The sequence below is a fragment of the Tetranychus urticae genome, chromosome 1 (assembly GCF_039701765.1).
Source record: "Tetranychus urticae isolate SD_2017Ah chromosome 1, NJAU_TeUrti_SD_1.0, whole genome shotgun sequence".
In the NCBI taxonomy this organism is placed as follows: domain Eukaryota; kingdom Metazoa; phylum Arthropoda; class Arachnida; order Trombidiformes; family Tetranychidae; genus Tetranychus; species Tetranychus urticae.
This window is the reverse complement of record NC_142958.1, coordinates 14858378-14882135: the sequence shown is the minus strand read 5'-3', so window position 1 is coordinate 14882135 and position 23758 is coordinate 14858378. Positions and strand designations below refer to the sequence as shown.

Here is a 23758-nt window from a genome sequence, read left to right as displayed (position 1 = left end):
ATATTTATTTATGATAGACATTAACAGTTAATTGTGTAAATTGCTATTCTACACGAGATTTGATCCAATTGGTGAAGCGAGCAGTAAAATTATGAAATTAACAGAAACTTGAAATACCTTTTTCTGCCAATCAACATTCAATAGCTGAAGCTCAATGTTATTTGCATTTTTATTGATCAATTACCAACACTTGATATAATTGTGATTATTTTAAGAGTTAATTTGATTCCAATAAACACTTTATTCTGAAATTGATTCTGTTTAAACACTTCAAATGAATCCATCAAATTTTACAATTTTACTGTAACCAGAAATTGACTCCGAACAATAACTTAAGACCAGACATTTCTTGGTTAAAATCATTGATTAAAGAGTCTATTTAGTTAACCCATTTGCAACAATTTAACTCAAGTCTTAATCATTAATCATTAAGATTACCGTCTCTGTACCTTGAAAAGTGCAATTCATCATTTCTTTATTTTAATTTTGATCAAATGATTAGTTGATTGTTTTCATGTTCAATCAAAAGTGGCTTTTGTTTCAACCTTTAATAAATCAATTGTATTTGTAATTAATAACTGTGGCTGTAAAGGGCTGAATGATGAAGAAGCGAGAAAAAGGTTTGATTTCTGTTTAGTCTTTTCCTATTAAATCTGATTAACTGATTGTTAATAGAAGAAGAAAGTGAAAGTGAAAAAGCATTTAATTTGTATTATTTGGATTCCGATTTGATTTAATGTCTTTTCGTCACAATTATTAGCTTAAAATGTGATTAATGAATCTTTTCATTACTCTCATTTGATTTGCTTTCATGATTATTAAACCATTTTTTTCATTGAAACCTTTTCATGTTGAAACATATTGATTGACTTAATTGCAGACAACTTTAACTTCCTATTCAACCTGTCATTGAATCAATGTTAATGAAAATGATTGAAAACAATTAGATAATTTGTTGTTAAAGAGGACACTTGAAAACAATAATATTGCTCTCTGGTGATGATTAGTAAATTGCAATTTTAGTTGATCATTTCTAGCTGTGAAAGCTTCAATTTAATCGAAATCTAAATTGCTTCAACTTTGATCACAATTAAGTTATTGGATTAATAGCCATTGTTCCCATCAATTTCAATCTAATCATCTGAATATGGAAAGCCATTTTTATGTTGCTTCAATCCTGGTAAGTGAAAATTTAACAATCAAATTGATCGGTAAAAATGAAACTGAATCAAGGCTAATTAACGTAAAAACCTAAACTGAATTGAATTATCATTTCAATGTTTCTAATTGACTATTGAAGGAGGAAGAATCAAGAAACGTTTAATTTTTGTTTCTTTATTTCGGTTTCATCTTTGCCTTTTTCATGGTTTTTACTGAAAAAAAACTGTGCTATTGACCCTTAATAATAGGTTTTTACAGGTAAAAACAGTTGTGAAAGTAAAGAGTAAAATGGAAAGGTCAATTGGGTTCAGTTTTTGTTAAGTCCATTGGTTTGTAGATGATGTTTGTTAAAATGATAAACAACAAGCTTGACCCACGACCAAAATATACAATAGTCAATACAATAACAATAATAATAATGATCGTCATCATCTTGCAACCAGATTTTGGCTCCTTTTCAAGTCTTCGTCTGTTAAGGCCAACAAATGATCCTGATATTGATTCATTGATATTCATTGAATCAGCACTTATCCTTCTCTCTGCCTCTCTCTCAACCTCCCTCAGCACCCAGACACTAAACAGACAGAGTATACTTTTACCTAAACCACATTTACCTTTGCTCATTCACTAACCTTCCCCTCTCAATTTGGGAGCAAAAAAAGCCTAAACTCTGTAAATAACACGGTGAACCGTAAACACACTGGGCATGAGGTATACTTGTTTTGTGTGTTATAACCACGTGCCACGTACCTCTTAAGACATCCTCTGCAAGTCAACCTCTTTGTAAAAGGTCCACAGGAAGCAAGGTGGAAGCAAAAGAAAGAAACAAGAAGATGATGAAAAGGAGATGAAGAGTGAGAAGCCGGATAAGGATGAGTTAAGAGAGAGAGAGAAACCTTAACGGAGTGAGTATGGAAGATTGAAAAGATATTTTGAAAAAAAAAGAGAAAGAAAAGTGAGAGAAAAGTGAGAGAAGAGAGAGAGAGACCTTTAGGATTGCATTAGTTAGGTAGCCTTACGACAGCTGACAGGCCGTTGAACGCGCGTGACTCGTGGTCCGTGGCCTTTCAAGTCTCTTTTAACCTTTCTTTTTCTTCTTCTTTTCAATACAAAAGTAGAAAAATTTTACTTCCAAAAAGAGAGTAAACTAAGAGAAAAGGAATCGGCATGTGTAAGGGGGTCGAATCGGATAGTTTTTATGACAGCTGCCAGGCTAAAGGGGAGGTTAAAGGAACGCGCGTGGCTCGTGTCTTGTGGCCCGTGGCTCTTTTTTTTTCTTCATCTTTCTTCTTCTTCTTCTTCTTCTTCTTAGGAACAGTGAAATAGCTAAACATGTGTATGCTGAGAGAGAGAGGTAAAATGAGTTTGACATATTGTCAAATTTTATCAAATGTAAACTTTTCTTTTGCTTTTCTCTCCTTTTTTTTCCTTCTTCTACTTTCCCATTTTTACCATCATCTTCATCACCATCTTCACCATCTTCATCATCTTTATCTTCTTATTCTTCACCTTCTACTGCTACTTTTACTTCACCGAAACAGCATCGATGTTTTTGTTTGTTTCTTTGCCTCTTTTTTCACCTCATTTTTGTGAAGGAGAGCAAAAATTTGGCAAAATGTTTTAAATGGTCCGTTGATTGTTCTTGAAATGATTCAGCAAATGTTTAACCTTTTTTTCTGAACCGCTTAAGTTAACTTTTTTTTCATTCACTTACCTTTTCTTTGGTTAACAAGTCTAGTTGATGGGTTGAAAAGGTTTAATTCAGTTTCGTTTGTATTTCATTTGACAAAATTGGTCCAAAGATCTGATCAATTACTAGTTTGATCAGACTCTTTTTTCATCTTTCAATCAAACTTAGCCAAGCATTTTAATTTATTCAATATTTGTCTTTTTTTCTCACTCAATACTTAAACTGAAATTTGATCCAATTTGTCAAACTCGTTGATATTGATTATCAAATTGACTCAATTTCAGCCAATCGTAATGTCAACTTTTGAGTAAAATTTGACCAAAATTAATGGTTGGTCTGAAACTTTGGACATTTTTTTCGCCTTTCATTTGAATAATTTTAATCGATAGTTTGGGATATCAGTTGAGAGTTAATGGCTATTGATTGCAAATGTAAGTTCAATGAAACGTACAATTTAACATTAATACCGTCAACCGTCATTGAAACGTGTTTCATCTGATGAAAACAATTAGGTTTCATTAGGTTGGACTAGGTTAGTTAAAGTAACCATTCAAAAGGAAATTTTCTCATAGTTTCTACGATTCTTTGAGCATAATTATCAAAATGAGTGAATCCAATCAAATTGATTGTTTGACAAAATATGAAAATAAACTTGAGATACAATAGGAAATGGGAAAAATTAACCTTTTCAGTTTCACTTTTGCTTTTGTTTTCAATGAAACAAATTAGGCCTTTTACATCATTTCAATTTGATAAATAAATGATAATATCAAACTAATTCAGCTCTGATTTCAATGTTGATCAAAAAGTGTTTAAAATGAAAAATGAGCATAAAATAGTTGGTTGAATTTGTCCTGGAAAGAGTGAAAGTTTAATTGTAAGGAAAGGTAATGAGACAACAGATGAAAAGAGGATGAAAATGTTGAATTAATGAACAAGGTAATTTAATGAGATGAAGTAGTTACTATCTTGTGTGATTGTCATTAATATCATTATAAGAGGGAGTTTAAAACCTTTATTTAGTCTCATTTTACACTGATAATAATATAATAATAAACGCGATTCAACAGCAGCAGTAACATTTAACTATTAGTATAATGGTATCATTACGGATGCAACGATCTTGATCAACTAAAATGATCAACTCAAATAATAAAAGTCTAGAGACAAGCTAGTTTTATACCGTTTAATAGCAAGGTAAGGTTCACCTTAAATCAGTCAGTCAGTCAGTCATCATCATCATCATTTTAATTCTCATCATCATCATCAAACTCATTTTCCTTAAGGTGACTAACGATTGACTTTTTTTTGTGAAAAAAACGCGTTTCCTATTGGGCGTAGGCTGATAATTCACCCAAGGCTTGTTACAGAGTGAGAATGAAAAATAGCCTCAACCCTCCCTTCCTCTATCATCATCATCTTCATCCACTCACTCTTTCTCTGTGTATTTGGTAATGGCAATTAAGGCCAACTGAGCTAGCGAAACCGTGTCGAGAGTCTCGTGTGTTTCTTGTTTATTAATACTCATTCAATAGGCTGTTACATTGCAAGAAGTTAGGAAGAGAGTTGAAGAGAGTGCAAGATGGAAAGACAGAGAGACAGACAGGGAAAGAGAGTTGCTGAATGAGGGATGAAGACCCACTGTAAAGGTCATTTCACCATGGGCGGGAAACGGAAATATATTTAAAAGGCTGTTTAAGAATGAGGAAAAAAAATAGTATATTTTGCATCTTTTTCATTCTATTACTTTTCTCCTTTTGCTTCTTCATCATCTTGCTTCTTCTTGTGTCTTTTCTTTGGTTTTTGCTTTCTCTTGGTTCCTCTGATCTTCATTGATCCCTTTGGATAATTCAGTTAATTGCTTTTATTTAAATTCACTTTTCATTTACTTTGCAGAAGAGAAGAGAATAATCATCATTTTCAGAGTTTTTCCTTTCATCTGAAAAGACTTTTTATTTCATTTTACTTTTTTAGTCTTATTGTTTAGACATTGTTTAGTATGGCTTAACTTTGCCATTGTATTGTTATCATTTGCAATTGAACTGAATGAAGAAGAGATTGTTTGGCTTGAAATTGAAAGACCATGTCAAAGGTAGTTTAAGTGGCTTGATGATCCAATTGGCCTTTGTGATTTAGTAGGATAATTAATCAAAATTATAATAGCCTTGGATGCTAAAAGGGTAGCTTTTTTAATGGTAAAATGTCTTTTTCTTCTTCTTCTTCCTTTCAAAGATTTTAGTAACTTGTTTCCATGAAAATGCTGGACAATTTTCATGGTTGAATTTACAAGGTTCATCTTCGCCTGCTTCATCTGAAAGTAACATTATGACTCGCTTAAACGGATGTCCCATTTCCGATAAATACAATACATTGACTGTTGGTCCTTCGGGTCCCATTCTTATGGAGGATGGCCAATTTATTGAAGAGTTGACCCATTTTACCCGTGAACGGATACCTGAAAGGGTTGTTCATGCACGTGGCTATGGGGCTTTTGGTGTCTTCAGGCCCACAAATACACAGGTTATTTCACGGTACACTAAAGCTCCACTTTTTACAACACCAAATGTTGATACCAAAGTGGCCATTCGATTTTCAACTACAATGGGTTCAAGAGGTTCACCTGATGCCACTCGTGATCCTAGAGGTTTCGCGATTCGCTTCTATTCTGATCAAGGAAACTTTGATCTTCTCACTTTATCCATTCCAATCTTTTTCGTTCGAGATCCATTTCGCTTCATTTACTTTGTCCACTCGCAGAAGTCTGATCCTGTTGGTAACTGGCCTAATCTTGATAACATTTTTAGCTTCCTTGCAGCCAACCCTGAATCTCTTCATGCTTTCATGCGTGTTTATTCTGATGCTGGGACACCTGATGGATTCCGTTATTTACCTGGTTTCAGTGTAAACACGTTCCGTTTAACCAATGCTACTGGTGGAATGGTTTTTGCTCGATTCAACTTGGTTCCTGATCTTGGAATACGTAATTTAACTCGACATCAATCCATGCAAATTTGTAGTTTAGATCCAGCATATTCATCCAAAGATTTGTATAATGCAATTAAGTCAGGCAAGTTTCCTTCTTGGTCTCTACGAGTTCAGATAATGGATTTTGAAGAAGCCTCTAAAGCTGACTTTAATATACTTGACTCAACAAAGGTAAATTATCTTCAATCAATTTATCAATCATCGAATAGATAATAGAATCATCTGGTTTATCTTTTTTTTATCATTCACTTTTAAAAGACTTGGTGGGAACATCTTTATCCATCAACTGAAATTGGTAAAATAACATTAAATCGTAATCCAGAAAATGAGTTTGCCGAAATTGAACAATTAGCTTTCAAACCTTCTAGTTTAATTCCTGGAATATATCCGGCTCCAGATAAACTAATCCAAGGACGTATTCTGGCTTACATAGATACACAAAACTACAGGTAATAACTTTCAACAATAAAAGACTTTTTTGTTAAACAAAAAAATCAATACACTAAAAGTTAATTCTTGCTCCTTTTGTGTATGTCATGTTGAAATGTTGGAATGTTTCTTTACATTATCAGATTAGGAGCCAATAATTATAAACTACCAGTTAATCAACCAATTCGTCCAATAATTAACCCAACAGCTCGTGATGGTGCTTCGGTTTGTGATTCCAACTTTGGATCAAGACCAAATTTCCTACCCAATACATACAGTCCACAATATCGGGTTGATTCTTCCTATTACACTGAACCATGGACACCAGCTGAACCCGCAATCGTTAACAGATACAACAGCTTGGATAATGACAACTATCGCCAGGTAATTAGATGAGTACCAACAATCAACTTGACCACAGTTGACTGAAAAAGCAAACGCAAAAGCAAAGATATTAACAGTAAAGACACAATTGAGATTTGAGAAAAATTCAACTCACCTTGCAGAACATGTCAAAGTTGGTCATATTCAAAACCTTGATCAATCAAATTAATAGTTGAGTTAACCAGTGAAAGGCCATTGAACCGAATAAATATTGATGACAATAGAAACACATGATTACATAAGACGCAAAAGAAAGGCGCAAATCACGTGGTGAAAAGAAAGTGAACCGTTACCAAGGTTTTGATAGACAGAAAGGGAAGAAAGAGAGAAACAAAAAGAGTAGCCATCTTTGCATTTCTGTACACACAAATGTACCTTTTATGGTAACAACCTTTTCATGTATTCACATATTGACCAGTTTGTTTTTTACCGGTTAACCTTGATTCTCATGAGATTGTAACTGTTGTTAACATTAACATTATTATTGTTAAGCATGGTCAACGGACAGTGGAGATTGCTTGTTGTATTGTTGCCAGTCTCATTTTTTTCAGTTTTTAATTATCATCGAGAGAAGGTAAGTCTGAAGTTAAGGTAACGTTACGTTGACCGCAATCATATATAACAACGATATTAACATTTAACTGTTGTATGCATTTATATAAATATACAACTATTTTAAGGATAAATCATTTCTAGTTCTTGAAGCTTGTAAGTGAAAACCTTTTGCCTTTTTTTTTGCTGAATAACAATACAATATAAAGTGATGTTAATGATTGTAATGAGAAAATATTAACATTTTTTATCATTTTAATTGTACTGTTGAGATGATGAACGATTATTTAATTACATTAAGACAATTATGTATAAATATTTTCAATTTGTTGTTTTATCTCAATCAACAGCCAAGCCAATTCTGGAGCATGTTAACCCCGCAAGACCAGGACAGTTTGGTTTACAATATGGGAATGGATTTGATTAAAGTTTCACCCGATATACAATCAAAAGTGATTACTGTTTGTTCAAATGCAAATGCTGAATTTGCTCAACGGCTGGCACAATTTGTGGCTCAATCAGATGACCAATGAAGATGGACATCTTTAAGGCAGCTACCAAATTTGAATGGTTAAACAAGATTGTCAACAATGAAAGTTATTTTTATTTACAGCCTTTGTTGGTTGAAACAGTTTCCAGAACAATTTCAATCATTGAAATGGTATTACGGTAAAAAACAAAATTGAATAATGAGGCAGCTTAAATTAACTCTAAGTTTAACATCTCTAATGAATTCATTGAAATCTCAAAAGTGTATATGATTGTTGAAATAATGGATGGCTGAAGATAACATGAGAAACAATACGAGTTCATGTTAATTATCATGAGATAATTTACTATACAATTAATGTTTTAATGAAGAGCCAGTTAGTTGATTAATTTATAATCTGACAATCAAAGAGCATCTTTTCAAGTTTTTCCGTTTCAAGTTGTAGTCAAACAAATGATGCATTACAATGAAATTGCATTTGATTGGTATTTGATTAACATCCAAATTAATGATCAAAGGATAAAGATAATCATATCAAAATAAAAAGGTAACAACGCAAAAAATTAGGTCAAAAAGTGTTCAATATCCACTTCAATCATTTATAATATTCACATATAAAATAGTCAGTCACAATAAGCGATTTTTTTACGTGAAAAATACCCCTTCATATACTGTCTCTGATGGGACAAGAGTGACTCTCTTAGGTTGTAAATTTTAGGTCTTGTGGCTTGATTAAACGCGATCAAACTAGGAAAAATATGAAGTTGATTATGAAGATGGTGAAGATAATTGTGAGGACGATGATCAAGATGATGATCAAAATGGTGAAACTGATGATTATCAAGAAATTGATGAGAAAAATTGAAGTGGAAATGAAATGTTTCCATGTGGAAAGGCCTATCTCTGTGTTATCTTTCATGGGACGAGAGTGACTTTGCTAGGTTGAAGAGTTGCTGTCTCGTGGCTCTTGACTTGATTAAACTACGAAATATATGATGATAATGATGATAATGATGAAGTTGGTTATGCTATATGAAAGACAATAGTAGGCCATTTGATTAATGAAATGGATTAATAGTAAAAATGAAAAGGTAAAATGAGGTGGGTGGTTTTTCATTGAGATTTATAGTATTAAAGAGTGTGGGTTGTTTACCTTTGAGGGTTGATTGACTGTTATATCAAAGTTAATGAACAACATGAGCCAACAATTTAACCAAAAAAATGATGATAATAATACAAAAAATATTAATAATAATAATAATAGACTAATTATATTTTTCCTTTTATACTAATCTGTTTTTTTTCTTGCTTCATTTTTTTCCCAACTTTACTATGGTTTTGTTATTTTTTGCAGTCTGCTTCCCATCTAACCATTCCAGTTAATTCAATATTATTCCTTAATTATATTAACCAATTCGTTAATTATTATCAACATTATTATATTAATTAAACTGTAATGATCAAAGGAGAAACGAAACAAAAATTGTTTCCCATTAACCTTTACATTGAGATGAAAACGTAAACTCTTATTTTAATGTTCATTATCATGTCAAGATGCATTCAAGTTTACGGTTACACCAGACAATAATTACAACAGTCAAGTTAATAGTCGCAACAAAAAGACATGGTTGTCCAGATTAATGGACAATTGAAATGCAAGTGCAAAAAAAAGGCAATAATCAATGATGACAAGTTTAAGGTTAAATTGGTGCCGGTGCGACATGAAAATGAAACACAAATTGAAACAGCTTTTGATCGACAATTTGCCTTTAATTGCATCAATTTTTCACCTTGCAATCCATTTCTTCACCCTCCATTTTCATCCTGCTGTTACACGCAATTATTCAGATGACTGGCCACAGTCAACATAAACATGGAATCAACCTGAATACATGTTTGGACGTTGAAACGATCTCAACATCGTTTCCAGCTTGAAGTCTGTAAAAATGGTGTAAACCCGTCAAAAAATGTTTCTGCAAAAAAAACTCATAAGTGGAGCTTAAAAGTGGACTGTTAAGTAATAGTTGATTGAGATGATTTTGCTAGCTGCCAGATGAAAATGATGGTGTTGGTGGTGATGATGGTGGTGATGATGATGTGTTTATTAGTAGAAACAACACAAAAGACAGTAAAAAAGGTACCTTTAGTCTTTGAGGCTGAGAACGCATTTTTGGACAAGAAAAGTGGTATTTCTGTTGTTACCTTTTTTTGTTGTATTTGGAGGAGGAAGAAGATGAATAAGGATATCGGCGAAAGGCAAAGAAGATTATCCGAAGTGAGACGAGTGATGAGGATGAAAAAGAGAATGTTGATAAAAATGTTTTCTTTTTTCTTCTTCTTCAAATCATTTGATTCCATGAAATTTATGGGTTTTACCTTTTGATTGATGGATGACAATTACCAACAAAACTGTTGAGCTTGTTTGGGTAAATAGACAGTGATGCTACATTAGCTACATCATCTTATCTGGTTGTTCAATCCATTCTTTCACTTATTCCCTTTCCATCTCTTTCTCTCATCATTATCATCACTTCATCCCTATCCTCATCATCATCATTGCTAACTCTTATTATTGTTACTTGTAAACTTGTTGTTTCTCTCTCATCCAGCTTTTTGTTCATAGAAATTTAATCTCATTCAATGATGCTCTTTTTTTTACTCAACTTTACCTTTTTTTTTACCTCTCTTCTACCTTTTGATTGTTCAGTTTCAACTGACTGATCATGCTCATCGGTTTACAGAGCCAATTGTTGATCATCATCATCAACATCAACATCATCCTTAGGCCGCTCTCATCGGTAGTAGCAGTGTATTAGCTACACAAACTAAATATTAACTTCAATGGCGGCCTTAAAATGTTTAGAATCATCTTCATCATTATAACAAATATACTTTTGTTGTTTGACCTTTTTTTTTGTAGCTGAAGCTGAAGCTCAAAACCAATTCATAGTTAATCATTTACTTTTACACACTTTTATTAGTCTATTTTCACAGACACTGATTAGTGTTCAAACATCATCATCATTTTGTTCACTTTCTCAGTAAATTGTTGATTCCTCTTCTTGTTATTGTTATTGTTGCCGTAATAGTTGGCAAAAAAGGCTTTCAACCCTGTAAAAAGTTCTGTGTGAGTTTATGTTTTGTTGATCAGATTTTTATACCTTTTTTCACTTTTTTTTATATACACTTTTTTTGCTTGCTGGATATACGGTAAAGGAAGAGGGCGAGCCAAGGATGAGAGAAAGAGAAAGATGATGAGAGATGAAGAGAGATGAAGAGAGGGATGAATGAAGAGGAAGAGGGCGAGTCATAAAAAGCTGCAGAAAAAAAAAGGAAGGAAGAAAAGATAGATGGCGTTGAGAGTAAATTTAATGTTGACAGGGTAAGGCGAGCAAAAAAAGATTTCAGGTTAGTATAAGTCGAATGGCTTTCTAGTTAACTTCATTTCTGTTTTCAATTTTTGTTTCAACTGTTTAACTCATTTTGTTAATTTTTTTTCTTCTTATTCTCTTCTTCTTCTTCTTCTCTCTCTCTCTCTCCCTCTTGTGTATTTTTCACCTCTATTTCTCTTCTTCTCCTCTTCCTCTTGTGTTCACTCTCTTTTTGGTTTTCTCAGTTGGAATTATTACCATCATCATTATCAAATGAGCAAAATGTTACCATTTTTTATTCTTCAATTGTTGCTGCGATTTACTGAATCGTGTTCATCTAGGTCTACACCGAAACCAAGGATACCTTCAACTTTGCAACCTTCCACTACAACTAGACCAAATATTACCTTTCAAACGTATGCGTGTCCTGAAGCATATGCTAAATGGTACTGTCTTAATGGAGCAACGTGCTTCTCTGTTCGAATAGGTGAATCTATTTTGTACAATTGTGAATGTGCTCACGGATATATGGGGCAAAGGTGTGAATTTAAAGATCTAGATGGATCGTATATGCCTTCGAGGGAAAAATTTACCATCAAAATGGCCAATATTGCTGGCTTTTTTACCTTGACTATGATTCTTTTTGTTTATTTATCCATTTTAATCATCAAATCGCAAAGAGATAAAGAAAGGAGAGGTCATGAGAATACATGAACGAAATGACAATATGGACTATCAAGGTGTAGATTTAAATGGTTATTTATTGTTTCAAAATGCAAATTGGATGTTGTGAATATACTTACATCATCAAAGTTTGATTAATATTAGAAGTGAGGTTATCGATCAATTTCTTTCTGAATTGGGATACCTCTTCTTCGTTCCAATGACCAGTGTCAAGTATTTGCCTGGCCTTTGGACTCGTTTTCGGCAATGGTGGAACCTGAGTGAGTCAACGGATAAATCAATCGCCAAATGGTATATAAAAAGAGAGGATTTGAATAATAACTCTTATTTCGTAACCACGGACAAGTCAGTGCGATTTTTGTGCTACAAAATTTAAAAACTTGTTACATCTCCATCATACCTCAACATTTCGCCAAAGTGGATAACATGATTTAGGTATGTTCACATATTTATTTACAATTTTTTTTGTGTAACTTTCTAACTTTTCCTTTATTTTGAAAATTAGGAAACCCATGTTGATCCACCAAAGAAGAAATTATTAGAAATGCTGCTACGATTGTAATAAAAACAACGAGCTGCTCAATTGGAGATGGAAGAGAGAAAGAATTGGCCTAAACTAGATGCGAAATTGCAACTTATCGAAGCTGAGCGAGATTTTCATCCAAAATCTTTTTTCCCATTGAATCGTGATTTAGAAGTAACGCCAGGTCAAACATAATTGCTCAACAGAGGTTTTTATATTGCTGATCTTCCAGACAACCCTAATCTACTAGAACAAGACGAAAGACGAAAGACAAAAGCTTTCTTCTGGAAATTCTAACGTTGAGTAAGACACTCAAAATTAAGATTATTCAATTCAAAAATTTAGTCCTCAATGTCAATTGAAATAAACTCGATTGATTGCATTGCTCTTCAAATGTAAATAAATGTAGAATGTTATGAGATTTTCAGTAAATCTTAACTGAAATCTTTTATTAAATTTGAAATTAAATTATATATTGCTTTGCTATTTAAATTTATTTCTGGTTCATGAAAATAACGGATTTACTGCAATTTAAAAATTGTGCAAAAATAAACGATGGATAAGAAGGCTCATTCAATAAAGGTCAAGCTTTGGACAAATTCTGATATTTTCTTTAAAATGGACGAAAAAGTTCCGGTAAAAGCTCAATTGGCAGCAATTCCTGGCTGTGTCATATTAAGATCATTTGAAAATGTATGGACATGTCCTATGATAAATGTACCGCCAAAATTCATTTTGATTAATAAGATCGTATTGGAAGTAGCCATAGATTAACATAGGATTGGTCGGCCTGAAGAAGGAAATCATTAACACATAAATAAATATGACTTTTGACATGTATCAAAATAAGATCTGGCGTGCGCCATTGAATTTTATTATTATAGTTCTGAAAAGTACTCGTTGAAACTTTGACATAGACAATTTACGTGATATTTTTTATATAAGATTGTAAATGGTTTATTGGGTTAATCAATCACAATGAAGATGATCAAATTACAATTGATGAAACAGTCGCACGGAATTTATAATAAAATAAGAATTTAATTTAATCTTCGATCTTTTCTGGTGGTGGTCCACATGGTTGAACAAGTTTCTCTGTAAGATTGAAGGTGATCCGGGCTTTGGATTCATTTTCTGCGATTGCGAAGTAATTTATTATATCGAAATGTCCCAAATACGATGCATATGTATCTCGGTGTTGATTAACCAGCCATTCATATTTACTTGAATCAGCATGACCAGTACCAATGTATTTAGATTGTAAATGTTCCAGTTGAGAATGAATGTTATACCTTTCAGTCATCTTGATTCACTTTCCTGTCGCACTCTTTGAGTAATACTATCTGTAATAAATATAAGCATAATTTCAGTTAATTATTACAATATGGATGTTAACTTCGTATCTGTACGCCAAAGTAATCACTTATTTCTTTGCGCTCAATCATAAGTTTATGAAATAGCAACATTTATTGCAAATTTGGTTTAATCTAGGGAATCAAGTGTTTTCGTTTAACAGTGACTTTAACATGGTTAAAGATGGCGTCTATTCCCAAATCAAAACATAATAAAGATTAAATTATTACTCACCTTAAATAGAGAAACAGAAAATATCCGCCACAATAATAAGATCACTTTTACAAGTTAGTCAAAAATGACTTTTCATTTGCTATGAATCACCATAGACATCTTTTGAATTTAAACAACAACTTCTAATGGTAAAGAAAGGCGCGCAATATCAAATGCTAAATTTCATCATTTTATTAAATTCAAATTTTTGTGACTTTCAACATTCAAACATTAATATTTTTTGTCGTTGGTAAATTTTTTAATGTTTCTACCAATCTATAATACTCAAAACCATAGTAAAAATTACACCACTTAATTGTAGAAAATTGAGTTTTAACAAGAACCAATTTCCTCCGTTTATGTTAGCTTTTGTTTCTCCAACTCTCCCCTGTAGATAAAGAATTGAAATGAAAAAATTATTAGATTAATAGATAGATAAATATATTATAGATTATAAATAGATTCATCACCAAATTGTGACACAAATCATCACGTTTACTTACTTCAATTGTAATGAAAAGTCATCTTTCAATTCATCATCATCCCAATTATCATCCCAAATGGTAAATTCTGAATCAGCATCTTTCTCATTCCACTCTAATAGACAGTAAATGGTTAAAGAAGAAAATTAACATCCAAAGAAAACAAAATATTATGAAAATTGATGTAAAATGATCCACAAATGTGAATATTGTCAAAATACATACCTTCAGCTGGAAACTCTTCAAATTCATCATCTTCTTCGAATCCAAGATCGATTTTAGATTTATCTTGAGTCTCCTTTTTGGAATTTTGCTGTTGTTGATTAGTAGACATTTTTATTGAATTCACTAATTATAACTGACGTTCAGAATCGGATTAGAAAAATTTAACAAAATGAGTTAGCCTTTTATACGTCTTGTTAAATTGTGATATGATTTTAGGGACCGTTGACTAATTTTAATGAACTGATGAATCACGTGAACTGTATTGTTTACAAAAACAAAGATGATAATGGAAAGTGTAAATTTTATGTGTTGATATACTCATTTCATCAAAGTTTGATTAATATTTGAAGTGGGGTCATCGGTCAATTCTTTTTGAATTGGGCTACCTCTTCCTCGTTTCAATGACCAGTGTGAAGTATTTGCCTGGGCTTTGGACTCGTTTTCGGCAATGGTGGAATCTGAGTAGGTCGGCAGATAAATCTGCCGGTCAAATGGTGTATAAAGGAGAAGATTTAAATGGTAATTATTATTTCGAAACTATGGACAAGTCAGGACGAATATTTCGGTTTGTTGAGCCCAAAAATTTAAAAACTTCTGACATCCCTATGATACCAGAAATTAACATTTCACCAGAGTGGATAAGATGGTTAAGGTATGCTTATCTTGAATTCAATTTTATTGTATATTTTACTAACTTTTCTTCATTTGGAAAACCAGGAAAACCCGTGAGGAGCCACCAACGGAAGAGGAGATGATTAGAAATGCTGCTATTGCTTTGATTAAAAAACAAAAAGCTGCTCAATTGGAGATGGAAGAGAGAAAGAATTGGCCTGAACTAGATGCTAAATTGCAACTTATCGAAGCTGAGCGAGATTTTCATCCAAAATCTTTCTTCCCATTGTATCGTGATTTAGAAGTAAACCCAGGTCAAACATATTTGCTCAATAGAGGATTTTATATTGCTGATCTTCCAGACAACCCCAATCTGCTGGAACAAGAATCAAGACAAAAGCTTTCTCCTGGAGAATCTAAAGACGCAAAAAGCACGGAAGACACTCAAAAATAAGATTATTAAATTAAAAATTTAGTCTACAATGTCAGTTGAAATAAACTCGATTGATTGCGTTGCTCTTCAAATGTAAATAAATGTAGAATGTTATAAGATTTCCAGTAAATCTTAGCTAATGATCTAATCTTGCTTTAGTCTTTTATTGAATTTGAAATTAAATTATGCAATTGCTTTGTAATTTTGTCTATTCCAGATTATTAATAGAAGCATGAATCAAAATCCGGATACTTTTAAGACCGAGCTCTGGATCAGGTACCAAATTTGATATTTACTTTTGAATAGCCGAATAAGTTGCGGTAAAAGTTTATTGTTTCCTTTCTCTGTGTACTGGTAACCATTTGGAAATTTAAAATGATTAAATTTGAAATCAAAAGCAGTTTATACTTGGTTAAATTAATATTATGATCATTAATCATGATTACTTCTGCTTTGGTTGCAAGTAATTAGTAACCAGTGGTTGCTATTTAGAAAAGGTATCGATCCTGATATCCGATCCTGATTGACTCGCATATGGTTTTCTCCATGAGTTTCCATGTTTATGTTTTTTACTCGAATTTAACTGTAAACTTTTATGTAAATAAATTATGAACTGTGCAACCCGAACTTAATTTTATGTGATTCTGTGTCTGCTGAGTAAAAGTGACCATCTCCGTTGTAATCATGTCGAGTGATAAAAATGGAAACCAACAAAAGCAGAAAGAGTCCGTCAAACCAGGACTAAATAGTCAGGGAAAAAACGATTCAAATAATGAACCTAACTCCAAAGATCCAGTGACTGAGGAGCATTTGAAAAATTTTCCTGAACGTCGTGGAGGTTCGATATACCATACAAGTTTACTTAGCGATTATAAGTCTCAAAGGGAAATGTGCGAATACCAAGTACTGTCTGTAATCAAGAATTGTAAGTCATGTACCCAAATATTTAACAAGTTTATTCTCATTTGTGTTTTTTTTGTGTCATTTATTTTAAATAGATCCATTGATCAAACTCTTGGAACGGGCTATGAAGGCTCATGGGTGGTAATTATCTTGTTAAGCTAGTCATCTATGAAAATCTGCAAGTGAAATAATTTGTTGAAATCTTCCTCATTAGTGAACTTGACTATCGGCGTCATTTCAGCTGTGAACCATGTGTTGGTAAAATGACTGGAGGATATGATATTTTTTTCAATCAAATTGTTGTCTGTTCCAACAAATATATGAGTAAAGGACAATTTATGGGAACAATCGGTCACGAGATGATTCACATGTACGATGCATGCCGAGCTAAACTGGATTTTACTAATCCCGAACATGTTGCTTGTACTGAGGTATTTAATGAACATTTTATTTGCATATTTAGCTTATTACTAATTCTTTTGAAATTTCCAAACAGATTCGAGCAGCTAATCTGATGCATTGTTCCATCCCTGGATCAATTTATAAAGGCACAACTCCTCTGTATCGTTGGAGTGATACACAAAAGGTTAATATATTTCACATCAGTTTATCAGTGTATTGATTTCCTTCTTCGCAATTTTGATTCTTTTTCTAATCAATCGATTTCTATTACTTTTGTATCCTAGGAATGTGTCCGAGAAAAGGCTTTTCTATCTCTAATAGCCTCGCTCCCAGAGCTAGATCACTCGGAAGCGTATAAAACTATCGATAAAGTATTTGAAAGATGCTACAATGATATGGATCCATTCGGACGACATATTCAAAACTTTAAAGATTCTTTATATGCATACCGTGAACGTTTCCTCTATGGGTATCCTTAATCTAATTAAATTTGTTACAAATTTTTAATTTAAGTAACGGCTTAATACAAGTAATGTTAGACTATGCCAAGAGTGTTAGAGCATAAATTCTGAGTGAGTTGTATCAATTCTGACCGTGTATTTAATAAAGGTAGGAAAATATTTCAATAAGATTTTTGTTTATTATGCATGTTATAAAATACGTCTGTGACTGTGATCAAGTCAAATGTTTTTAGTTAGCGTAAGCGTTTGCGTAAGAGTTTGCGTTAGCTTCACAATCGTCACTTTGGGGGACAAAAGGAGGTGAAGCGAAAGGATCGGTACATCTAGGTGGTGATGAGTCGAATGATTTACAAACTAAAGGCTTTGCACAAACGGCTGTTGGTGGACTCCCTCGGAATCGATTCTCACAAAGATCACCTTCTTGTAATGGAGCGAGACAGGCATTGCAGCAACCACAGAATCCACCTTTGGGTACAAAAACTTTACCGTCTTTATCGCAATCTGCTTGTGATCCTGGATTTATACATCTAACAGTGTCACAAACATTGGGTCTACAAACGATTGCAGTGGATACACCAATGGTTACAGTTAATATAACACAAACTAAAAATGTTTTCATGATGATTGTTTTAACTTTAATAGACTGAAAGCAAATAATTACAAATTTTCCTTGTACTCTGTTGATTGTTTTCTGATTGTTTAGAAACTAGTTTTTTTACTCTTCCAACATGGCTTTATAATAACGATGAAACTAATTTAGTCACCAAAGCTTTCAAAGGCGGTACCAAAATTTACTTGATTAAGATGTTACGCGTTAAATTAATAGGTTTCATGTTTAGTCATTGATTCTGTTTACTTGCTTGTCTGACAATACATTTTGTATGAAAATGTTTTCCACTTGTTATTTGCACATTGAAGTATTGAATCGTTTTTGAAATTAATCGTCAAATTATTTGACAACAACGCAATTAATCTAAGTAAAGGTAGATACAAATTACACTGTTAAGCAACAATCTAACTGATGGTTACCAGTTTTTCAGTGATTAATATGACTAAATTAATTTGTTTTGCTGTTTGTTCATGCTTCAGCTTAATGGCTATAGAATGTGTTCTTGTTGTTGAACACAAAATCAAACAGTCTCTTTGGTTTCCAAATTAGTATGAAATTTTTCATTTCTAATTATATTGTCTATCGATCTTGACAGTTCTATATTTATATAATCGATTTTGTAATATTGTATGACACTTATCAATGATATCATTGAACGATCAAATAATAACGTTTGTTTGATACAAAAATCAGTAAAACCCTTTGAATAAATAACAAAGTGTTTTGTTTACTCTTTTATTGAAATGTTTCTTTTCAAGCAATTTCAAGTATTTAAACAGAGTTTTATTAAGTTTCAATTTCACACTCACCTTAATGATTTGTAATATTTCATTGTTACATTTTATTGTTGATCTACATTGCTCTATGGTCCAGATTGATTGTTGACAAATCTGTAAAATAGCAATCAGAAATGGCAATGTCAGCAATCAAAAAATAAATTTGAAAATACACTTCGCTTGTAATGTCTCGATGATTGTTCCAGTCTTTTCATTTTTGATTGTTGGTTAGAGACGAGATCAAGATGCCTTATAAAGACAGGTTAAATCTTACTATTGGTGCATTCAATGTTAGTAATACAAATCAGGGTTTAAATAATGGATTAATTGATTTTCTTGAATTTACAGTTTGAATTTTCAAAAATGTTTCACGAGGAAGATGGTCAAGTGATTCCTGATTTGCGTAACTTGAAGGAACTACTGGGAATAATTGGTAATTTTGGTAACTTTGAGTAAGTAAAAAAATTTGAATATATTATGATGAATTCACCGTCAAATTTAATCTCAATTAATAGGATCACCTTGAAAGCAGCTAAGGAAGATCGGATTGGTCAGGCTGAAAATGGAAATGATTACCAGACAGGAGTTCTTGGTATGTTACAACGAAGGGTGAGTTGTTTCGACTCAATTGGGCTAAATATAAATCCATGATAAATATATTTCATTTCGATCTTTCGAACTAGAAATATTTAAAAGCAGAATTGGTGAAATCCATCAAAATTCTAGCGATTGAACTCTGTTTAAATCATGTTTAGGTTGACATAAATCAAATATCAATCGTATCAGCATACGATAGTTTAACTGAAAATCATTTAATTGAAAAGAGGAAGACTTTTTTAATTCAGACCAGTTGCTTGCAATCAACTTGCAAATTAAGATCTGATATAATACATAGCATGGTTTTTTGATCAAAGTAGTTGATCCATAGGAATAAACAAATGTTTCTTTATCTTGAGTTTATAATTTTTGCATTTACGATCCAAAAAATTAGCGTTATTATCAATGGCAGTCCTTGGTAAGCTTAATATTTGGTTTCTGAAGAATCACATTTCTTGATCAGCTAGAAAAGACAGAAAAATCAAATTAACAATAGTGACTATTGAACGTTAAGTTGGTTAAAATAAACCAGCAAAAAATGGTAAATATCATAACAGTTGAGCATTGTTTGATCAAATGATTGATTAAGATCATTGACTACTCTTAACTCTTAAACAATATGATTAATAGATGTCTGTTAATACCTGTTGGTGTATATTGACCGCCATTAGATCTTTGACTTTCCTTTCGGTAAACATAATAACAGAATCCGAGTGTCAATGCAAGAGCAATCACAACAGCTATTGAACCAAAAATGATACCAACCACTTGATTTGCGCTGAATGAACCTTTCAAGTAAAACAGTTGTTAGTTTGTTTCGTTGATTGTAGTTATTAATCAACTTACCTCGCCTTTCACCATCGAAGCTTGTATAAGGATCATAAGCTCCTTGGCTGTATGATTGGTGAATTAAGGATGCAACTATTGAAGTAAAAGATTACAGATTAATGCTGGATAATTGTTTCATCAAATTAATATTTTCAACACTAATTAACATACCTAGAATTGCGATTATGAAAGCGTGATGAACCATTCTTTTAGTCATTTCTTGATCATATTATGATGTAAATATCCGACACAAAATTTCAATAATCAGTCAAAATGCTTTTGAATCAATTGTTCCAAATCATTCAAGACTATGTAATTCTGATGCTGTTGCTTCGTAACCAGTTGATAAGAAATGATAACAACCATAAAACTTTAATAACAATCATGATTCACGACAATAAGGTAATAAATGGAAAAATATTATTCATCTCATTTTATGCGTTTTGGGTTCATTTTGCCTTGTAAATAAAAGAGTAAATACAAGATATTATTGAGGAGATTACCAGTCAAGATTAATGCGATCTTTAATACAAAGTGACTTACAGTTGCTTTACGCTCTTGTTATAACATATGTTTTGACTCAATTTAATCGTGTTTTGATGATTGATTTCATCTGATGGGCCTAAAACAATTTAGCTTAATGTAAGCTATCGAGATAAAGGTTAATATTTTGTGATTGTTTGGCTTTAAATGGTCGATGCTTTTCCTCTCATTTAGGAAATTGACATTTGCTTCTTACCATTGCCATTGGATATTCCGAATGCTCCTGGTTACTTCAGTCCCGTAATCCATGATGATGCTTATTACATCTACAGCTTTCCTGAAACGTCCTCAAATATCACTCAGAATATTGGGAAAAGCCTGGAGTCGATTGATATCTCAATCTGGTTTGCGATTATTGGAATCACTTTTCTCCTTGAACTGTTCCTTCAATACTTGCCAAATCTGAATCAATTCAAGAGGCCTAAGCAAGTTAAATGCGGTAATTTCGTGTCTAATGTAAATGAAACATTGGCTAACATTGGTTCCACTTTATTCAACCAATATCTTCCTGGTCGGTCAATCATTCGATCAACTCAAGTAATTGGTATAATGTTGATTACAATGGTATTGAGTGCTGCCTTCAGTACCAATGTTATTGTTGGTGATGATGAAGAAAAGATTGAAACTTTGAAGGATGTCGTTAAGCAAAATAAGAAACCATTCTTCATTGAAGGTGAATCAATGGCTGAGCTTTTTCAAGAAGGTGTAAACCCAGATTATAAAGCTGTTTACAAAATGGCAGTTCGTGAAGGGACTCAAAAGCCAATTCCACTCAGTTCATTGGACCTTTTCTACAACATGAACCATGGCATTGCTTACTTCTGTTCAAATGAAATTGCCAGAGCAATTACAAAAATATGCGAAGCAATGGCTTTAACAGTCCCTGAAAATCAATACAAATCCATGAAACCATTTCATCGAGCATTGACAGCTTTCTTGATCAATCCAGTAAATCATTCCATTGAAATTAAGAGGAGGCTACATAATTTGTAAGTTGATTTGAATTGGTTAGCCTATGGCTATGTTTACATGATTCATTTTTCTTATCCTTTACAATTCGTTATGACAGAGCCATCTCGCAAATCCAGGGACAAATGATCATTCAGAGTGTAAGAAACATTATCAATGAACTGTTGGTGAAATCATATTTACGTATCAGTCCTCATAAAATGATCATTACTAAAACCGCATCAGGAGATGACGCTCGCACATTTTCCCCTTTGAGTTTATTTGGATGTAAAAATGTCATCAGAATTTGGACTTATTTGATATCAATAACAGTCTTGGTTCAATTTCTTGAAAGCGCCATTAGTTGGATTACTAAGAAATGTGATTCAACTTCGAGACAAAATTACTGGAAAAAAGGAAGACAAACCTTTTATTGAACAATTAAGCATGGAAACTGAACAAAATAGAAACATTGTACTTTCTAGTCAACAGCACAATAAATTTCATCTAGCAACCAAACAATATTGTTTCAAGTTTATTTTTGATTTTCCATAAAAAACTCATACTAACTAACAATAAGAATGTAAGAATCGGTGTCAGATGAATTTTCAAAATAAAAATTTATTCAAAAAATATGAACTTAACTTATTTGAAAGACTAATCTGAGTTCAAAGAGATCAATTTCATGAGTATTAAAGGAGAAAAACTCCAATCAGTTAAACAGTCGATTAGTACGTGTAGAAGACAGAATTTGAAAAATGATAAATTTAGCATTTGATATTGCGCGCCTTTCTTTACCATTGGAAGTTGTTGTTTATTTTCAAAAGGTGTCTTTTCTGGTTATTCATTGTAAAATAATTTCTAACTTGTAAACAAAAAGTGATCTTGTTATTGTGGCGGATATTTTCTGTTTGTCTATTTAAGGTGAGTAATAATTTAATCTTTATTATGTTTTGTTTTGGGAATAGACGCCATCTTTAACCATGTTAAAGTCACTGTTAAACGAAAACACTTGATTCCCTAGATTAAACCAAATTTGCAATAAATGTTGCTTATTTCATAAACTTATGATTGAGCGCAAAGAAATAAGTGATTACTTTGGCGTACAGATACGAAGTTAACATATCTATATTGTAATAATTAACTTAAATTATATTTATATTTATTACAGATAATATTACTCAAAGAGTGGGACAGGAAAGTAAATCAAGATGACTGAAAGGTATAACATTCATTCTCAACTGGAACATTTACAATCTAAATACATTGGTACTGGTCATGCTGATTCAAGTAAATACGAATGGCTGGTTAATCAACACCGAGATACATATGCATCGTATTTGGGACATTTCGATATTATAAATTACTTTGCAATCGCAGAAAATGAATCCAAAGCCCGGATCACCTTCAATCTCACAGAGAAACTTGTTCAACCATGTGGACCACCACCAGAAAAGATCGAAGATTGAATCAAATCCTTATTTTTATTCTGGACTCCATGCGCTTTTTCCATCAATTGTAATCAATCCATCTTGATTGTTATTGATTAATCCAATAAATCACTCACAATCTCACAAATCTTATTTTGATACATGTTAAATGCCATATTTATATAAATGATCTCCATCTTCAGTCTGACCAATCCTATGTTCATATTTACTTTCAATATTATCTTGTTAAACAAAATGAATTTTGGCGGTACATTCATCATAGTATTTTTATATTGAAATTTACTTGCTTAAGTTAACTAAATGGCTGCTCTTTTTTATTTCGATTCGGCAAACCCGATCAATGAAGCTTGCAGCAACAATTTCATGGTTATTTCTTGTTTAAATATCTGCCATGTAATTTGTGACCGGATTGAGAACTTCAGATTTTTTGAGTTCTCTTTAAAGATAGACATTCATAGCACGCCACAGGAAGAAATCGCATGAGTTGAGATTGAGGCTATAGTATGGCCAGTATACTTCATGATTCTGCACCAGACTTTGTATTCAACAGAAAGCAAACATTCAAGGTGATAAAACTGAAGCATGAACAAATTAATTTAGTCATATTAATCACTAAAAAACTGGTAACGATCGGTTAGATAGTTGTTTAATT

At 32.4% G+C, this 23758-nt stretch overlaps 7 protein-coding genes and 3 long non-coding RNA genes across 14 annotated transcripts; 6 read left to right on the top strand and 4 right to left on the bottom strand.

The window, feature by feature from the left end:
* Window positions 1-1032: 1032 nt before the first annotated feature.
* On the top strand, window positions 1033-7915 carry LOC107367772 (catalase). Of its 3 annotated transcripts, XM_089269566.1 has the most exons (7): window positions 1033-1180; window positions 5084-6007; window positions 6095-6285; window positions 6409-6649; window positions 7142-7223; window positions 7330-7357; window positions 7552-7915. In XM_089269566.1, exons 1-5 carry the CDS (start codon window positions 1148-1150, stop codon window positions 7205-7207), a joined length of 1455 nt encoding a protein of 484 aa, XP_089125692.1. In that variant the 5' UTR covers window positions 1033-1147; the 3' UTR covers window positions 7208-7223; window positions 7330-7357; window positions 7552-7915. The 3 variants fall into 3 exon arrangements, with proteins under 3 accessions (XP_089125692.1, XP_089125683.1, XP_015791012.2); XM_089269557.1 differs by lacking the exon at window positions 7330-7357; XM_015935526.3 differs by lacking the exons at window positions 7142-7223; window positions 7330-7357.
* LOC107367773 (uncharacterized) lies at window positions 4342-6905 on the bottom strand. The gene is made up of 2 exons (XR_001569988.3): window positions 6765-6905; window positions 4342-6690 (listed from the first exon to the last, which is right to left on the bottom strand). It is a non-coding gene; the product is annotated as an uncharacterized LOC107367773 (long non-coding RNA).
* Window positions 7916-11112: 3197 nt separating the features above from the next.
* LOC149094645 (uncharacterized) lies at window positions 11113-12742 on the top strand. The gene is made up of 2 exons (XR_016200124.1): window positions 11113-12181; window positions 12252-12742. It is a non-coding gene; the product is annotated as an uncharacterized LOC149094645 (long non-coding RNA).
* Window positions 12743-13107: 365 nt separating this feature from the next.
* LOC149094644 (splicing factor 3B subunit 5) lies at window positions 13108-13928 on the bottom strand. 2 transcript variants are annotated; one of them, XM_089269586.1, is made up of 2 exons: window positions 13853-13928; window positions 13108-13608 (listed from the first exon to the last, which is right to left on the bottom strand). In XM_089269586.1, exon 2 carries the CDS (start codon window positions 13570-13572, stop codon window positions 13315-13317), a length of 258 nt encoding a protein of 85 aa, XP_089125712.1. In that variant the 5' UTR covers window positions 13573-13608; window positions 13853-13928; the 3' UTR covers window positions 13108-13314. The 2 variants fall into 2 exon arrangements, with proteins under 2 accessions (XP_089125712.1, XP_089125709.1); XM_089269583.1 differs by having other exon boundaries at window positions 13108-13612; window positions 13857-13928.
* Window positions 13929-14004: 76 nt separating this feature from the next.
* On the bottom strand, window positions 14005-14685 carry LOC107367630 (26S proteasome complex subunit SEM1). Its single transcript, XM_025161997.2, has 3 exons — window positions 14543-14685; window positions 14339-14432; window positions 14005-14223 (listed from the first exon to the last, which is right to left on the bottom strand). The coding sequence occupies exons 1-3, from the start codon at window positions 14649-14651 to the stop codon at window positions 14193-14195; spliced, it is 234 nt and encodes a 77-aa protein (XP_025017765.1). The 5' UTR covers window positions 14652-14685; the 3' UTR covers window positions 14005-14192.
* A 135-nt stretch (window positions 14686-14820) lies between these two features.
* On the top strand, window positions 14821-15789 carry LOC107367765 (uncharacterized). Its single transcript, XM_015935518.3, has 2 exons — window positions 14821-15194; window positions 15260-15789. The coding sequence occupies exons 1-2, from the start codon at window positions 14944-14946 to the stop codon at window positions 15606-15608; spliced, it is 600 nt and encodes a 199-aa protein (XP_015791004.2). The 5' UTR covers window positions 14821-14943; the 3' UTR covers window positions 15609-15789.
* Window positions 15790-16126: 337 nt separating this feature from the next.
* Window positions 16127-17818, top strand: LOC107367764 (mitochondrial inner membrane protease ATP23 homolog). Its single transcript, XM_015935517.2, has 5 exons — window positions 16127-16512; window positions 16586-16631; window positions 16705-16921; window positions 16987-17076; window positions 17177-17818. The coding sequence occupies exons 1-5, from the start codon at window positions 16272-16274 to the stop codon at window positions 17369-17371; spliced, it is 789 nt and encodes a 262-aa protein (XP_015791003.2). The 5' UTR covers window positions 16127-16271; the 3' UTR covers window positions 17372-17818.
* Window positions 17819-18887: 1069 nt separating this feature from the next.
* LOC107367632 (uncharacterized) lies at window positions 18888-22171 on the top strand. Of its 2 annotated transcripts, XM_015935357.3 has the most exons (5): window positions 18888-19029; window positions 19088-19191; window positions 19255-19348; window positions 20882-21696; window positions 21777-22171. In XM_015935357.3, exons 1-5 carry the CDS (start codon window positions 18985-18987, stop codon window positions 22090-22092), a joined length of 1374 nt encoding a protein of 457 aa, XP_015790843.3. In that variant the 5' UTR covers window positions 18888-18984; the 3' UTR covers window positions 22093-22171. The 2 variants fall into 2 exon arrangements, with proteins under 2 accessions (XP_015790843.3, XP_089125694.1); XM_089269568.1 differs by lacking the exons at window positions 18888-19029; window positions 19088-19191; window positions 19255-19348 and adding an exon at window positions 20438-20566.
* Window positions 19506-20472, bottom strand: LOC107367633 (uncharacterized). Its single transcript, XR_016200114.1, has 4 exons — window positions 20336-20472; window positions 20183-20257; window positions 19981-20124; window positions 19506-19799 (listed from the first exon to the last, which is right to left on the bottom strand). It is a non-coding gene; the product is annotated as an uncharacterized LOC107367633 (long non-coding RNA).
* A 346-nt stretch (window positions 22172-22517) lies between the features above and the next one.
* On the top strand, window positions 22518-23297 carry LOC149094643 (splicing factor 3B subunit 5). The gene is made up of 2 exons (XM_089269548.1): window positions 22518-22579; window positions 22827-23297. Exon 2 carries the CDS (start codon window positions 22867-22869, stop codon window positions 23122-23124), a length of 258 nt encoding a protein of 85 aa, XP_089125674.1. The 5' UTR covers window positions 22518-22579; window positions 22827-22866; the 3' UTR covers window positions 23125-23297.
* The last annotated feature ends 461 nt before the right edge of the window (window positions 23298-23758 follow it).